At 38.8% G+C, this 17,882-nt stretch overlaps 1 protein-coding gene across 1 annotated transcript in view; it reads left to right on the forward strand.

The window, feature by feature from the left end:
- Positions 1-17,882, forward strand: part of DDX3X (DEAD-box helicase 3 X-linked) — a 19,351-nt gene extending 1,469 nt beyond the window's left edge. The window contains exons 2-17 of the mRNA XM_085311299.1: positions 1,296-1,353; positions 2,488-2,538; positions 8,592-8,715; positions 9,759-9,902; positions 9,987-10,086; positions 10,494-10,629; positions 10,915-11,000; positions 11,624-11,722; positions 11,805-11,965; positions 12,166-12,310; positions 12,403-12,547; positions 12,771-12,952; positions 13,042-13,159; positions 13,756-13,912; positions 14,861-14,988; positions 15,331-17,882. Of these exons, the coding sequence (XP_085167425.1) occupies positions 1,296-1,353; positions 2,488-2,538; positions 8,592-8,715; positions 9,759-9,902; positions 9,987-10,086; positions 10,494-10,629; positions 10,915-11,000; positions 11,624-11,722; positions 11,805-11,965; positions 12,166-12,310; positions 12,403-12,547; positions 12,771-12,952; positions 13,042-13,159; positions 13,756-13,912; positions 14,861-14,988; positions 15,331-15,413 (1,917 nt within the window). The 3' untranslated portion in view covers positions 15,414-17,882. The remainder of the gene's footprint in view (positions 1-1,295; positions 1,354-2,487; positions 2,539-8,591; positions 8,716-9,758; positions 9,903-9,986; positions 10,087-10,493; positions 10,630-10,914; positions 11,001-11,623; positions 11,723-11,804; positions 11,966-12,165; positions 12,311-12,402; positions 12,548-12,770; positions 12,953-13,041; positions 13,160-13,755; positions 13,913-14,860; positions 14,989-15,330) is intronic.

Below are 17,882 nucleotides of genomic sequence, written 5' to 3' on the forward strand. Positions count from 1 at the left end.
CCGTCGCCCCGAGGCAGCACGTGACGAGGGCCGGCTGCCGGATTAGCTGGGCGGCTGCGGCTGCTCCCTGCTGCGCCGAAAATCCCAACCCGCAGTGCCGGCTGCACCGCCGCACTGAGATGGCGGCCGCACGGGCCTTCCGTCGCTGCGCCATCGCCGACATCTGCTTTTGGCTTGGGATGCCCCCACAGTGGAGGCTGCTGGGGACCAGCAGGAGAAGATCTAGGCTTCGTTCCTGTTGATTGTCTGCCCATAGGCAGATGAGAGCCACTTTTCTCCACTAAATCCCTTAAGTTTTTTTTTTTTTCAGAAAATGGCCGTGCTTTTTTTTTTAACCTCATGTGGATGCTCAGATCAAATAAAGAAATCAGGTTTTAGGTAGTAGTTGTAGAGAAGGTCATAAGAGGTGCAACCCCATCAGATGTTTTTCAAGAATATGAATCCTGATGTCCTAGATGGCAGCACATGTAGTCGGACATCTTAAAGGACAATATATTGGGATCCTTGCTTGGACTGATTGAGCTCCTGCTGGAAGACTTCTGTGCAGTTGCTCTTGGCTAAAAATTTAAAAGTATTTAAACACATTTTAGTCTTTCCAGATAAGCTTTCTCCACCATACCATGCAGACGTAACTATTCTAAGCTGCTCCTTAAATATTGTGTATAGCAGGTTGTCTTGTATTGAAATGAGTTAGAATTGTGGTAAGCGAAGTACAAATGTTTCAGCTGAGACCTGAACTGAAATACCTGTTCCTAGATTTTACTGTGAGACCAAAGGCTGCATACATGTATAAAAAGAAAGGCAAATCAAAAGCTGAATCTGCCAAGCTAATTGGAAGTAGTCACCTGACCTTTTGAGATAATATCCGCTTTGCACATTAAATCTGTCTTATTAGTATTAGTGTAGCTTTTAAAGAAATGGACAGCTAAGTCAAAAGCTTTGCTTTTGAGCTCAACAGAATGTGTTTCAATGAACCAAAAGACGTTTCAGACATACTTATTCTGCATATAAGCAAAAAGTCCTTAGTATTTGATTTGATAGGTGTAATATAGCAAATTCAGAAGACGACATGCAGTGCATGTTGTGGCCATGAAAACACTTGAAGACAAGATTCACTGCTGATGTTTGGTAACAAAGATTATAGTCGCAGGTTGGTGAGACCACAGAAACCAATTTCTTCATAGCAGTGATTTAACAGAACACTGCCCTCTCATCAGCTAAAATTTTTTTTTCTTTAATCTTAGCACAAACCCATAATGTATGTGATAATTACTTGGCTGTTTTATTTTTTCTAGTTTTCTGGTCTAGACTTGAATTCCTCAGACTCTCAGAGCGAAGGAAGCTCTTCAAGCAGTAAGTATATGCAAATTTGCAAGTACATTATTTTAAAAATGGACAGCTCTTGTAGCTGTGAAAATGTCTGAAGTCAAGAATCCGGGGTTGATGAGGAGGTTATTAATTAGTCTGGTTTAATTGGGAACACTTTATTCAGTAGTGGTATGGCATCTGTAAATTTGTTTCAAGAGCTTTAGTGATGTTCTACTTAGATACTGAATTAACCTGAATGACTTCAGCGTCTCAGTTTTCTGGTAGCTTTCCTGTACCCTGGATTAAGTCTGAGAGAGATAAGTCTTCAGTTTTGTTGCCAGCTTTTCTGTTCTTTCCAGTCAAAAAGCTGAGGTTAGTGATGACCTGTCCTTTCAAAGGATATAGCTAGAGCCAGAATATTTGAAAAAAAAACTTCAGTAGTTGGCTGCATTAATCGTGGTTCACTGGTGTACAAATGTTCTGTGACATACAAGGCATAAGGTATGCTAAGAAGAGAAGGGAAATTCTAGGTATTCAAGTTCTGCTCCTGCCTCCGGTACATTATGATTTACATTGTTTAGCAGACTCATGTATCTGGATTGTAGATGAAGAATGTTATTCAGAGGCAATTATTTGGGACTGCTGGTTAGATATCAGCTGAACTGATTGTAAGGAGTACTTATGCTTACAGTATTCTTGTTTGAATGACGTAATGAAGATGCTCAAATATCTGAGAGCTGTTTAAGCCTTCATCACTTCTAGGGAGACAGGCTTTCGTCACACCCACTGTAATGTCAATAAAAGGCATGTTTGATTTGAGTAAAGGAAATGCAAAACCTTTGTCTTAAAAAAAAAAAAAAAAAAAAAAAAAAAAAAAAAAAAAAAAAAAAAATTTTTAAAAAAAAAAAAAAAAAAAAAAAAAAAAAAAAACTACATAAGATTGCAAGACCTTTGTGTTCCCTGCTTTGGACCTCTTGAAGACCTTTTGAACTGAGAAGTTTATTAAGTACTGTATTAAATACTAAGGGGCCTCCTTGTTTAAAGGCAATGTGAAGGTCTTACAACTCTGAGACTAAATATCTTCTGAGCAAAAGCGATTTTAAAAATTGGTATCTCAATGCATCCGTGCATCCAAGCCCTGCAGTCTTGTAACACTGACTTTTTTTCTGCTTCCTCTAGAAGGCCGATACATTCCTCCTCACTTACGGAACAGGGAAGCTTCAAAACAGGGTATGTATCAGAAAATGGTAGCAATACCTGTGGTTTTTATCCAGTTTTGAATCTATCTTCACAGGCTGCTTGTTAAGGGCTTCGGTACAACTATTAAGTGACTGTGCAGACTGCTTGACTGTTCTGTGCAAACCATGAAACTTAAATCTTGCTGGTAGCCTGCTAGTGCTGATTCCTTCATCAGGTTAAATTTTAAACCTTGTTTCAGTATCCAGTTGGCAAAACGTCTCCTCTGTCTCACTGAGCGATTAACTGTGACTGTACCAAGTCTACATCTGAATTTCTGTAGCTCAGTCTTGTGTATCAAACTGAATGATTTCTAGCAGCACTAATTTTTGTTAGTGACTATGATGTAAAGTTTGCTGTAACTAGTTTGATCTTATAGCTGATGAGCTTCTAAGTAAAAAGTACAGCTAAACAGGTTTAGGTGTACGTGCATTTAACTGTAGATGTGGAGGACAGAGAATATAGATGTTACTCTTTCCTAATTCTTGTAGTTTAAGTGGAAAAGTAAGAGTATTTGCAATACTCTTTGTGCATGTGATGTGGAATGCTGACACCTAAAATGTGAAATGCGTGACCAGTGTTGGTCTCATGTTTTGTGGAGGGTTTGTACTGGGAAATGGCTTTTATATATATGTACATACACATACTTTTTCCTAGAACAAAACAGGATAAAGAAGAAACATTTTGTAGACTACTTCAATGAAGTAAAATGAGTTTTAGTTGTAAGATGAGTCACACATGCTTCAGTGTTTGTTACACATGGTGATAATGACCTATGCAGATAAAAGAAACATTCTGTCCAACAACTATAAAACTTCAGGAATAGAAGAACTAAAATGTTTTTCCTAATGGTAGTCGGAAGCAGTAATTGGTGTTTCATAGTATTGTAATGAGTGAACTTGAATCTCATCTATTTCTAAAGCAACATTGTGGACTTGGTTGCTATTTTGTTCCAGAAAGTTTATGCATGGCAACAAGACTTGGTTGGAAAGAGCAACAGACTCTTACCCCCAACAGGGGGATGAGTAGGAGAAAAGTATTGAAATACATGCGTCTGGGTTTTGAGTTTAGGACTACATTAAAAAGTGTTCTGCCCCTGTTCTGTGCCATCTGAAGAAACAAATTGGTCTCTCTTGTCTTCATGTGTTTCTAAAGTAGTCCTTTTCCTAATGCAAAGACTGGCCGTAGAGCACCAAAGGATGCTGAACAGCCTGTTAGGAGGATTGAATGGTAAGAGCAGTGACTATTTTTCAGCTCACTGCTGTTTAAATTCCCAGTCATCTCAACCTCAAATGTGAGTAGTTTTCCAAGAAGCCTGCAAGCTGAGCCTGAGTGGAACATTGCTTTTTTTTTTTTTTTTTTTTTTTTTTTCCTTTGTGGTACTAAATTCCGGGTTAATATTTGAGAATATCACTTAAGGAGCTTGTGGAGTTTTTTATTTATTTATTTTCTGTCAGTTAACATGACTTGTGGGTATAGGGATGTTACTGTTTCAACTTTCTATAGGAGCCTGGTGGTGAAGCATCACAGTGCACATTGCGTGCTGGAGACAGTCTTGCTTCACTTGAGCGGGATATTTGAGTTGTCTGTCTGCTCATTGAGTTCGGTTATCTTCAAAGTGGAAAATGCATAGGTGTTCTAGTTTAAAGCTTACCCTTCAGAAGGTTAATTGACTCCTGCCTTCATATTATCTGGACTTCAGTAACTAGATTATGTTATGGTCTGTTCAGGAAGAAATTCTGGGTGGTTCTTTCATGGCATTTTTCTTTTGATAGCTATGCTAGGCACTTACCACCTTTTGAAAAGGTATGCAGAAATCTTAATCTAGGTTTTGCACATGTCTGATTTGAATAACTGAACATGCTGTCAAATGCCCTTTGTAACCTAGTACTTCTGAATTTCCTTTATACCTGATTGAGTGCTTTATTGGTGTAATCTTCATGACTGTGCAACAGGAAGAACATACTGGCTATATGGAAACTACTATCCCAGTTCAGGACTTTCACCAAGAAAAAAAGCTATCACTGGATGTCATCAGTGCAGTGATGCAAAGCTATGCTATTCTGTAATGTGATTTGAAGTGTTATAGTTTTTATGTCATAAACTAAGTCATATGTAGGTTTTATTGTTAGAGACCACTACTATATTGACTGTATTCTTGGCAAGTACTGGCCATGTATGGGATGTGCCTTAGCATAACAGACAAACCAAATATTAGATAATGGTATGAATATGTAACAATTCTTGATATAGCCTTACAAGTATAGCAGCATGTTTGAGTTCTTTTGAATGTAAAAATGAGTAAAATTACATAGAACTGTTGCTCTTTTGAGTAAGATCATTCTACTGGATTACTAACCATGGCTTGATGAGTTTCCAAAATAAGTGTTAGTAAATATTGCAGCACTTAATATAGGCCTTACCTTAATGGTAAAGGGGAAAAAAAAGGAGAGGTTTGGGGTTTTTCTTTTTCTTTTTTTTCTTTTTTTTTTTTTTTTTCTTACTGTATTCCTACACTTGCTTTAGAACAGCTGGGCCATAGTGTGGCTTGGAGCTCTTGGTTTTCTCTGTAGCTGACTGGTGTAGTAATTCATAGATGCTTTAATAAAGTTGTGTAATGGACTTGTGGCAAAGTAAGAAATGACTTAGGAGTGCTGGGGCACTTAAAATAGCTGTTTGTTTTCTGTTGTACATGCGGAGATGATCATGCTAGTTTAATTAGCTATTGGCATGGAAAGCATATTAAAGGATCTAGAGATTTTCTGTTTAAAAACACTATAGTGCTCCCCTAGCACACCAGGTAGCTTCAGTTTACTCCTTTCCATACACATACAGACCTACCGCTTGTTTTGATATAAATCCATTAGCTTTGGTCTTGGGAACAAGCCAGTACCAAATTATGAGAAATGTGAGAATGCATAAAAATATATGGATGTCTTAATGGTAGTTCTGCTTTTGAACTATTGAAGCTACACTATATGGAGCTCTGTATGCTGGGCTGTCTGGTCAGAAGCCTCTTGCAGTATGAAATCCAGACTCTGTATCAGTAAAGCATGATGATATCAGATCACTTACCTGTTAAACTTCCTGAAAGCTGCTCTGGAATACTTCCGTGAAACCTGCTGTGTAGTAGCAGACCAAGGAATAAATGCTAGAAGTATTCTCAACTTTTAAAACTGCTGATTCCTGCTGCATATAGTAGGTTTTTTTTTTCCAAGTAAGTTGACAAAAACAGATGATATGCATTATGCCTGGATGAAAACATGGACTTTTCTTTGGAAGCATGTGACAGCAACTTAAAGGATTGAGAAGCAGCTTGACAATTCTGTTCTTTAGAAGTGTAAGAACTGCAAAATTGCATTGGGAATGCATTAAATCTTTGAATTGAAACTTAGCGCTTCAGTGAGAAATGTGTAGTGGATTGAATCTTGCTTTTTTATTTTATTTTTTTCTCTCAAGTCTTAATGTGTTAGGGAATTTCCAATTACAAGGTTCTTGGGCTGGTATTTCTAAAGAAAACCATCTGTGGTCTGATGGGATGTTTTGGTTCTACTGCATTTCTTTTTGGCATTGATCTCAATATGCCATTGGCTGTTTGAAGTCATGGTGATGTTTTCTTTTAGCTGATTCCCCTTAAGGGCTGAATTATATTGCTTAGACTTCTGTCTTGTTCTACACCAATCAACCATTAAAATCAAAATAAGAATATCAAAATGAAGGTGCAGTTAAAGCCCTGATCCGGGAGGGTGCATATCAATTTAAGGCATTTCAGCAACTGTAAGAGAAAGGTTGGTTGGTTGGTTGGTTTGTTTGTTTGTTTTTAAGAAAAACATGGCAAGGTACCAGCTTAAACTGGTACAACTTCAGAAATCTAACAAGCTAGGTGAGAAAGCTAGCTTTGTATGGCATCAGGAGTCTAAAGTCGTCTTTCTGTTTGGAATTGTGCAGACTTCATGGAAAATCTTGGTGTGGTAAAAAGCCAGACCAGTTCTCTGGATCCTGGCACTAATCAGTAACTAAATCTGTGTTTCTGAAAATTGCCCTGTTGATTTGACTACTGGTGTTTCTAGGCAGGATGATGCATTTCCAATATTCACTGTGGCTTAGCCATCAAGTGAGAACTACTCATACTAAAATCTGATTTTCAGTTGTTATAAACAAGCAGAACTATTTCATTCTTAAGTGTTAATGAGGAAGTACTGTGATACTCTTGTTCGTTCCTCAGAAGTTTCTGTTTAGTTTATCTGTAAGTACTTGAGTCTCTTCCATAAGAATTTCCACAGCAGGCTTCCATGAATTACCATGATGGCATGGCAGTAAGCGTGTGGGTTAGTGTTGCTGGTTTGCTTAACTATCACTCACTTGGTTTGATTAATTGGGCTGACTCTAAAGGTGCCTTGCACCTGACACTTGCTCCACTCCTGTAGAGTGGAATTGCTCCTCCTTCCCCCCTTCAAAAAAGAAAACAAAAAACAATCCTTCAAAGAACACCTAACAAGATAGGGTAATTGCTGTAGCAAAACCTGAGAGTCCCAGTTAGGGATAGTCTAGAAGAACCTCTTTCTCTAGAGCAACTGTGTTACTGGTTGATTGCATTCTGCCACTTTGGTGCAATCCAGCAGCTGAGTTAGTGCTGAGGGGCTTGCAAAAAACATGTTTGCTGGTATGAGTGACATCTCCCTTTATTTCACTGAACTCTGCCAAAGAATTCCTAAGCTGAGACTCTGGTTGAGGAAGTAACGACTATATGAATAGCTATGCCAGTACCAACGAGCAGAATGATTGTGTTAGTGATCACAATGGATTTGCAGCTGGAGGAACATAGATTTGACGGATGTAGGGTGGGACACTTAAAAGCAGAATCAGTTTTATATTTTCATTGAAAGAGGACAGTTCTGTTTGAAAGCCTTAATGTAGTATTGTTTTCAAACTTGGGAAGGTTGTACTTGGAATCAAAACTTTTTTTGTAAGCTGGGTTCTAACATCAAAGCAGTGCTTAGTGCCCTTGCCCCTCTAGTAGCTGGAAAGAAAGGCTTTTTAATCTCAGTCTGTTGGTCTTAGCTGAGATACTTTGCAATAGAAAACTAACTCTTGGAGTTAATGTTTTAGTTGCTGACATCTACTGTAGACAGATTTAATGTTAAGTGCTCTGCAAAGAGTTTATGTGGTAATTCATGGTAAAAGAACTTAGGTTCTTTATTTCTGCATGATGCTGTTTAAGATTTCTCCTTTATTCTGGCTACATAGATCAGATTGTTCTGTGTACCTGCAGTATGACAAAACACTTAACTTCTATGTAGGATTTTTAATGCCAAGGTTTTATCAGTTGCTATTCTTAATAGAGGCCTAATTAATATCATCCCTCCCTTCCCCCCCCTCCCCCCAAAAAAAAAAAAGTCTTTAATGTCAAGGCTCTGTGAGGATAGAGAGCTGATGTAGAACTGGAGGAAGAATTCTAAACTTGATAAGGCTTCCAGTCTCTTAATGCTTGTTCCGTTGACTTATCTGAGGTTCTAGTCCTCAGATACTTTGATTATTAAATTCAAGACTGGATTGTGATGGATTTTGATGGTAATGTGTTAAGCTTGGATGTGCCTCTTCAGCTTGCCCTATGTTAATAGGGCATTAAAGCTTGTGGAGACTTATGCTGTCAGAATCCCCCAGCCATATTGCATGTCAGCTTTATTCTGAAGTGCCTCTGAACCTACTGCCTCTAGAACCTGTTTCTCCAAAGTAAGCAGCTTAAATGTCAGCCTAATGCAAGCATTGTTCTGAACATGATGTGCTTTTATGTTAGTGTCCCTAAAAGAGGTTTCAGCTGTCTTCTAGTTTATGGTAAACTCTGGCAAGGAAAAAAGTTTAATCTCTAATAGGATAACTCTTAAAGTTTCCCTAAAAATTGAGGAAAGCATACCTGCTCTTTTTTTTTTTTCCTTGAGGTTGCATAAACATCACAGGGAAGATTGACTAGTCAATCTCTTGCATTTTTTTTCTTGTAAATGCCTGGACCATGTAATGTCTTACTGAAATTGAAATATTTTTCTTAGGTTTTGATAGTGGTGGCTGGAGCTCTAGCAGAGACAAGGATGCATACAGCAGCTTTGGTGCACGATCTGACCGTGGAGCAAAATCAAGCTTCTTCGACCGTGGGAATGGGTCAAGAGGAGGAAGGCAAGTACTTTCTTTGGACAATACATACTAATTCTGCCTCAGCATTTGTTTTGGTAGCACATCTCCTCTGTTGAGAATCTGTTCTAGATGTGAAGAATAGGTTAAAGTAAGGCCTTGGGAGGGAAAGATGGAATGAGAGAACCTTGCTTTAAAGCTACAGGTGTTCCAGAATGGGGAACTTGCTTAAGTTGAAAGATTTGCTGTATAGGACCAGCCCAACTTACTGAAGCTGTAATGACTAGATATTTCATGAAAAAGTTGCTAGATGGGCAGCTGCTATGAGAAAATCAATAACAGCTGTTGGAACCTCTTAAAATATATTGAAATGGATTTTTTTTGAGCTTTTTTTCCCCCTTGTTAAAAAGTGTAGTTAATAAAACTGGGTGAGACTCTTGCAGGTTCTCTGCCTTACTTGATCAGTCTTACACACATCATGCGTATGCACAAGTGTGGTGAGAGTGACCTTTATCGACTAGTAAAGCTGACGCTAGTCCTGTATCCAGCCTTTTCTCAAACATGGTTTACCAGACCAAAAATAAACAGTTGAGGTAAGGACTTTTTTTTTCCACTTTTTTTTCCCAAGTCAGTAATACAGGTGAGCATCCTCTATAAAATGTGTAGTGTGATGCATAATTGAGCTATATAATTTAGTTTGGTTATGTGTGTGGTGGGGGAGCATAGGAGCAAGTTGCAACACTTAAAGATCGTGTGTGTATTCTTGAGACAGTTAAACATAATATGGAACTCTGGAAATGGTGTGTGTGGGCGGGGGGGGAAGTTACCAGTGTCCTCATAAGACGTTTATTTGAAGCACTCTACAAAAATAGAAAAGTTTGAATTGCAGTTCTGCTGGCAGAGCACAGATTCTTTTAACTTAAGGTACACTTAAGCAAATCAAAACTGCCAAATCATGACAGGAAAAGCTTTCTGTCCGTAATACAGACTGATATGACCTAACCTAAGGATTGGGCTAGACTTTAATTTTGCATGTCAAACAATCCTTTTGCCTATGTTTGGTGGTCTGATGTTCTTCTTCTATTTAGGTATGAAGAGCGTGGGAGAGGTGGTGACTATGATAGAAGTGGCTTTGGTAGATTTGACCGTGGTGGTGGAAGTAGCCGCTGGTCTGACAAATCAGACGAAGATGACTGGTCAAAACCTCTTCCCCCAAGTGAACGTCTGGAACAGTACGTAATAGTTGTGTAGACTAACAAGTAAATCAACACAGTTGACTTGACTAGTAAGTAAAACACTATCTTTCCTACTTTCAGAGAGCTTTTTTCAGGAAGCAACACTGGCATTAACTTTGAGAAATACGATGACATTCCTGTTGAAGCAACAGGCAGCAACTGTCCTCCACATATTGAAAGCGTAAGTCTTTAATTTGTAATCTGTTTGGTTGGTGTCTCTGATCTTAACAATGTTAAATGTATTTTTCCAGGTGAGACTTGATGTCATGCTTTCTAAGCTGGGGAGGGAAGGAAGCACAAGAGTTTCAGCTAAGCTGTTTTGCAGGGGAGATGTAATTCCAGTTACATTCCATGTAATGTTAAGACAGGAGAAGTTTTATAAGCTTATTCAGTAGCACTTATTCACTTAATTATGTGAGATCTGTCTTGGAACAAGCACATAAGTAGAAGTGCTTAGGTGTTGGTCTGTTGCACTAACTGTTCAAGCATGGCCAAATGATTTCTTGAACAGAATGACCTGTTTGCTGGTTAGGGGAGGGCCCTGGTTGAAGGGAAAGAATCCCTCTTTAACCTTTCAAAATCTTGCAGTTCAGCGATGTTGACATGGGAGAAATTATTATGGGAAACATTGAGCTCACACGATACACCCGTCCTACTCCAGTCCAGAAACATGCAATACCTATTATTAAAGAAAAGAGAGACTTGATGGCCTGTGCTCAGACGGGTAAGTTAGTAACTGCTTACTACTTAGTAGGTAGTAAATTAAATAGCTGCTTAACCTCTCAGTAGAAGTAGAGTTTTCCTTCAGAGGTGTTGTACAGAAGTTTTTCTTTTTTCAATAGATAGTATTCTTGGGCTAAAAAGAGTGTGCCTTAATGTCATAGGTGGTGTCCTTATATCTAGTGCAGATATTGCTGGGAATGTGTCAGTGGCATTGGTTTAGGTGCCGTAATTGACAGTATAACAACTCTGATGAAAGTTAGTATTAACACTGAATTGTGTCCTATAGGTTCTGGGAAAACGGCTGCGTTTCTTCTACCAATACTGAGCCAGATCTATGCAGATGGCCCTGGAGATGCCTTGAGAGCTATGAGGGCAAGTACTTTAGTATCTAGTCCTACAGAATCTAAATTTTTTGCCCCATATGCTGATTTTTGGCTACTGAGCACAACAGCTGAATTTCAGTGCAGCTATTTCTGGAGGCAGTAGGCAAGCTTGTTTTAACTCCTGGAAGCCTCTAGCTTTCCTCTTAAGTTTTTTCCCCTTTTCTCCTGTTTAAAGAGTTATATATGTATAATAAGTATATGCATGACTGTCTTGAACAAGCTTCAAGTGGTCTTGAAAAGGTCTTCAAGTGGTGCTTTCCTGTGCAAGCTGTAGGAGTGCTTTGCTTACTATCAAAAAGCTACTTAGCAGTACTTCTGTGCTGCAGGGACTTCAGAATAGGAAATAACAAGCTTCCTGGTATTCTGTGGCTAGGACAGATGACAGTGCTGCTTGTAAAAGACAAGTTTATGCAGCTATGTTACTGTTAACCTGTGAACCAGAACTTTAATCCTGGGCACAAAATTTCAAGGCGAAGTTTTGGGTTGCGGTGTTGAAAAGTATGACTGAGAGGCTACTTGGTTTTTTTGCCTGTCTCCGTTGCTGCCCATCTGACAGTAGGTATCTGCTTGCATTTTGAGTACTCATTTCAGATGTTTGTTTTTTTTCTTCAGGAGAATGGAAGGTACGGGCGTCGTAAGCAATATCCAATCTCGTTGGTCTTGGCTCCAACTAGAGAACTGGCTGTGCAGATTTATGAGGAGGCCAGAAAGGTATATTATCCAAGTGTTCAGTATTACAAAATGCTTGAGTGTGTCTGTTTTTTCAGAGAGCTAACTTAATCTTGCTTTACAGTTTGCATACCGTTCCAGAGTTCGTCCCTGTGTTGTATATGGTGGTGCAGACATTGGTCAGCAGATACGGGACTTGGAACGTGGATGTCACTTGCTTGTAGCAACTCCAGGACGACTGGTTGATATGATGGAGAGGGGAAAGATTGGACTGGATTTCTGCAAGTAAGTGAACTGGTCTTGTCTGTATGCTGATGACTTGACAACTTGGAACTGTGTTTTTTCAAGTGCAATCTAGAGTTCGATGACACTTCTAAGATCTGGCTTTCAATTTGTAAATATTGAGAAAGTATTTAGTCTATTGTGCTGGGTTAAGACTTAACTTTGAAGGATAAATAACATACTTGGCTTTAACAATTATATAGGTACCTGGTGCTTGATGAAGCTGACAGAATGCTTGATATGGGGTTCGAACCTCAAATTCGTCGAATTGTTGAACAAGACACTATGCCCCCAAAAGGGGTTCGTCATACCATGATGTTCAGTGCTACTTTCCCCAAGGAAATCCAGGTATCTCTTGTGGAGTACTTTAATGTTACAGCAGTTACTAGACTTCATCTCTGGAAGAGGAAAACCAATTCTTTTTTACCTACTTTTTTTAGATGCTTGCTCGTGACTTCCTTGATGAATATATCTTTCTGGCTGTTGGCAGAGTGGGCTCTACATCTGAGAATATCACACAGAAAGTGGTGTGGGTGGAAGAGTCAGACAAGCGGTCGTTTCTGCTTGATCTGCTAAATGCCACAGGTAAAGACTGCTTCAGAGAATTTCAGGGCAGATCTAATGACTGACTGGTAATAACTTGTATTAGGTGAAGGATGAAACTTCCTGTTCTGTGCCGCCTTAATGGGCGGTGAATGTCTTGCATGCAATGTCTGAAGTTGATGCAGGCTTTACTGGTAACAGAAGATGGGGGTGTACTTCGCTGTGCAGTCTCTGTGGTGCTAACCTGTGGTTTAATTATTGTTAGGCAAAGATTCCTTGACTCTGGTGTTTGTGGAAACCAAGAAGGGTGCCGATGCTTTGGAGGACTTCCTCTACCATGAAGGATATGCCTGTACAAGTATACATGGAGATCGTTCTCAAAGAGACAGAGAAGAAGCACTGCACCAGTTTCGTTCGGGCAAGAGCCCAATTCTTGTTGCTACAGCAGTAAGTGAAATGCATGAAAACTGAAAGTGATGGGCGTATTTCACTTGTGGAATTTTTGCTAAGATCTGATTAAATCTCTTTACCTCTAGGTAGCAGCAAGAGGACTGGATATCTCAAATGTAAAACATGTCATAAACTTTGATTTGCCAAGTGATATTGAAGAGTATGTACATCGTATTGGTCGTACTGGCCGTGTAGGGAACCTTGGTAAGTAAAGTATAGAATTTCACAGGCAATTTCATATAGGAGTTGCTAGGTATAGTATTGGTTAAGTAGGAGTTTGCAACTAGAAGACATCAGAGAAGCCCATGCATACGAATGATGTGTGTGTGGCTTTGGGTTTTAGTTACATTTGCATAGCAGTTAGACTTAAAGGTTTTGTGAGGTGCTTATGTGAGGTCCCAGCTTATCCAGAACTTGAAAGTCTGCTCACCCTGTGGTGGTGCTGTTAGAATGTAGTCAAAATACTAAAGTAATATTCAAAGCTAATGCTCTTGGAGTACTTCCCAAATGAGCTGTTCAGTAAACAGTGTCTTGGTGACACTCAAATGTTTTTCAAGTCAAATAACACTTGATTACTTGTTTCCTTTCACTGCTGTTTAGTCAATGCTTAAAGTAACCAATGGTTTTGTTATGGCTAGCGCTCTGTCACTGCTAAATGATTCTGTGACACGATACATGAACTTGGTTCCTTTCTCACATAGAGGGCAAGGGGTTGTGTGGGTGGGTATGATGGAGTGCTGTTGCAGTATGTTTGCTTTGTTATACTAGCTTTTGGGGCTAAGACTGACTATTTACTTCAGGCCTTGCCACCTCGTTCTTCAATGAGAGGAATATAAACATTACCAAGGACTTGCTTGATCTTCTTGTTGAAGCTAAGCAAGAAGTACCATCTTGGCTGGAAAACATGGCTTATGAACAGCATCATAAAGGGGGCGGCAGCCGTGGGCGATCTAAGAGGTAATGATCTGAACTTGGACTACAGGTATACATAGTCTGTGGTGCTGTTCTGTGATGCCTTGTCTCAAATAGTTAAGTTCTGCTGAGGAAATACGTCTAATTCTAGTTCACTTCACACTGGTATCAGGAGGTGGTATCTAAAATTTAGTTTTTATATCGTTTTAAATAAGATGCCTAGTTTGATGCTTAAGAGGAGAAACAAATCTCATGTATAAGTGTTCATGGAACACTTGTAGAAACTCTCAGCTGTATATGCCAGAGTCAGACCTGAAGAGCTATTTTGATGCTAAAGAGCTATATGTTTTTTGATTTAAAACGGAAAAGGCTAAGAGAGCTAGGCTGCAGATGCCCTGGGATATAGGGGTAAGTAGATAGTACTAGTTTAAAATGGAACTACAGCCTGTTGGATTATAGTGAACTTCTCTTTAAAAGAGGCTACTTGTGGAATAGTTCTGCCGCAAAAACCTGAAATGCTGCTGTGAATTAGTAGTGGTACATAATGCTTGTTGACTGTGAAAGTTTTTTGTCTTAGTTTAGATACTGCAGTTTGACCATGTGAATCCATAGAATGTTTTTTTAAGTATGCATGTAAAATGACTACTCTCTTCTGTGGTACAGTAAATAGTCAAAACTGCATGACTGTTTCATACAGATACTTCAGGTTTGGGAATTCCATGGAAAAGAAGCTGCAGTGAATCACATCTAGTTAGGACCTGGCAAAGTAATTCTTTGTGTAATGTGGGAAGTTCAACATGTCAAAGGAAAAGTTTGCTATTTACTGTCTAGAATGTACTTGTTGCCCTTTGTGGATGCTTATGGTTAAATGGGCTGTAGCATAGTGCTTGTACTGATTCTTGGCTAGCATGCTCTGGTAACCTGAAACTTGAGACTCAACCTCTGCATGAGTGTGTATACTTAAATATATTTTTATTTTTTCCCTCTATATAGCAGTAGGTTCAGCGGAGGATTTGGCGCCAGAGACTATCGAACAAGCAGCAGTTCTGGCAGCAGTAGCTTTAGTAGTAGTCGATCAACCAGCAGCCGCAGCGGAGGAAGTAGCAGCAGAGGATTTGGAGGTAAGAGGAAAAGTGGGCAGGCATGGCTGGCAGATACAAAACCAGATCTGAAATGCTCACTGTTCTAGAGGTAGTGCTTAAGTATTTTCTCCCGGTGCATGTTATGCAAAGTCTTGTATTCTTTGCAGAACTAGGTTAGCACAAGTTACCTGTAGCCATCTTTGAATACTAGTACAGCTGATGCTGTCTTTACAGCATCTTGGTTTAACGTGTGTTTGGCAGTGCTTTGTGGAGTGGGGGAGTTGATAAATATCTTGTCTGTGCTCTTGGCTGCAGTGTGTTAAGAAGGTGCAAGTCTTCAGTTGGATAACTAAGTATCACTGGTGGTCTTTCCTTTTGTAGGTGGTGGCTATGGAGGCTTCTACAACAGTGATGGATATGGAGGAAACTACAACTCCCAGGGGGTTGACTGGTGGGGCAACTGAATCTGCTTGCAGCAGATACCTACCAAACAAGCTAATATGGAAACCACATGTAACTTAGCCAGACTATACCTTGTGTAGCTTCAAGAACTCGCAGTACATTACCAGCTGTGATTCTCCACTGAAATTTTTTTTAAGGGAGCTCAAGGTCACAAGATGGAAACAAAGGAATAAGTAGCCCTATTTTGAAGGTGGTTTTGAAGACTCTATTGCTGTAGTCAGGATTAACTCCCCTCCCACCCATCCCCACCCAGAAACTGCATTTATGATTTTGTGACTGAGGATCATTTGTTTGTTAATGTACTGTGCCTTTAACTTTAGACAACTTTTATTTTGATGTCCTGTTGGCTCAGTAATGCTCAAGATATCAATTGTTTTGACAAAATAAAAATTACTGAACTTGGGCTAAAATCAAACCTTGGCACACAGGTGTGATACAACTTAAACAGGAATCACTGATTCATCCATAATATTACAAAGAAAAACTTATGCGGTAGCCTGCATTAGGGCTTTTGATATTTGCAGATTTGAAAAATAAAACATCTTGAAGCATATCAATGCAATTAGTTTCTAATGTGGCAAAACTGTACTAAGTTAAAGTTCTGATTTGCTCACTCTATCCTGGATAGGTACTTAGAACCTGATAGCCTTTAATAAGCCATTCCAGTCATGATGAGATGATGTATGGATACATGCATACATTAAAAGCACTGTTTTTGAAGTTAATGCAAGTAAATACAGCAATTCCTTTTTCAATATTTAGGCAGATAATTAATGTGAGCTAGCCAAATGTGGGCGGAATATTACAGGGAACGTTTAAAGGTCTGATAACTTGAAATAGTTTTTAGGAGAACTCATCTATTTAGACTTTTTAAAAATGCCTGCCATATGAAATTGAAATGGTAGAATGGCTGACCATGACAGTGATTGGTCCTCCTTAAGGGCCTGACTGAATTTTTGGTCTAATAACGCATGCTAGTGTTGATGTTTTTTGGTCAAGAGGGTATGAACAGGAAGAATTATGCAGCAGGCTTTATTTTAATGCAGATTCACATTACTCTGTTCAAGCTGCGTGGAGATGTTAAACTGGCTTACTGTAGACTTTGTAAAATGGCTCCAGAAGAGTAACAAACAAATCTGAGATCACAGAGGTTGGAAATGTACATAAACTGCACAAGGTTTCAATTCTGCTATTAAAGTGCAGTTTTAGTCAGTTTTAGTTGCATAGGTTTCCATTGTATTTATAGTCTGTTTATGCTAAATCTGGCCAAAGATAAGTATTGTCCACCAGAAAAACGCCTCTGCCACTTGGAATTTCTGTGCTAACTTTGTGGCCAGAGCAGGTAACAACTCTAATCTACAGTGGCATAGGAAAAATGGCAAAAATCTCCTAAAGTGCAATAGATTTTTTCAAGTGTATTGTGCCTTGTTCTAAAACTTTTATTAAGTAGGTGCACTTGACAGTATTGAGGTCATTTGTTATGGTGCTATTTCAAGTCTAGGTTTAGGCCCTTGTACATTTTGCCCATAACTTTTTACAAAATACTTCTTTTATTGCACATTCAGAGAATTTTATATATGTCTTGTGTGCGTGTCCTTAACTTCCAATCTTATTTTGTCTCTTGGAGATTGAACGCAGCTTGTTTAAGGAGAAGGAAATAGATTCTAAAACATATTTGGGACCATGGGAATGATAGCTGGGAAGAAAACTATTTGCACACGACAGATTTCTAGATACTTTTTGCTGCTAGTTTTGTGTAATATTTATTGAACATTTTTGACAAATATTTATTTTTGTAAGCCTAAAAGTGATTCTTTGAAAGTTTAAAGAAACTTGACCAAAAGACAGTACAAAAACACTGGCACTTGAATGTTGAATGTCACCGTATGCGTGAAATTATATATTTCGGGGTAGTGTGAGCTTTTAATGTTTAAGTCATATTAAACTCTTAAGTCAAATTAAGCAGACCCGGCATTGGCAGTGTAGCCATAACTTTCTGATAGTAAAACAAAAATTGGCAACTTAAAATTGAACATGCCAAGGTTTTGATACACTTGTCTTAAGATATTAATGAAACACTTCTAAACACTGATGTGAAGTGTCCAGATTCTCAGATGTTTGTTGCGTGAGTTTTGTTTAGTTGTGTGGTTTTTTTTTTGTTTTTTTTTTTTGTTTTTTTTTTTTCAGTGAATGTCTGGCACATTGCAATCCTCAAACATGTGGTTATCTTTGTTGTATTGGCATAATCAGTGACTTGTGCATTTTAGCAAGTTTTTATCAGCCAGCAATATTTTCAGTTCAGATACAAGGATTTACAACAATATGCAAGAATGGATTTAAACTTGCTGAATGTGAAAATTGAATTTCAAGTCACTGTAGGTTTAGAATTGCTTATTGTATTAGTTTAGATGCTAGCACTGCATGTGCTGTGCATATTCTTGATTTTATTAAAATAAAAAAGTTGAACTGCA

This window comes from Rhea americana, unplaced genomic scaffold (assembly GCF_003343005.1).
Source record: "Rhea americana isolate MKP2758 unplaced genomic scaffold, rheAme1 scaffold_339, whole genome shotgun sequence".
Lineage (NCBI taxonomy): Eukaryota > Metazoa > Chordata > Aves > Rheiformes > Rheidae > Rhea > Rhea americana.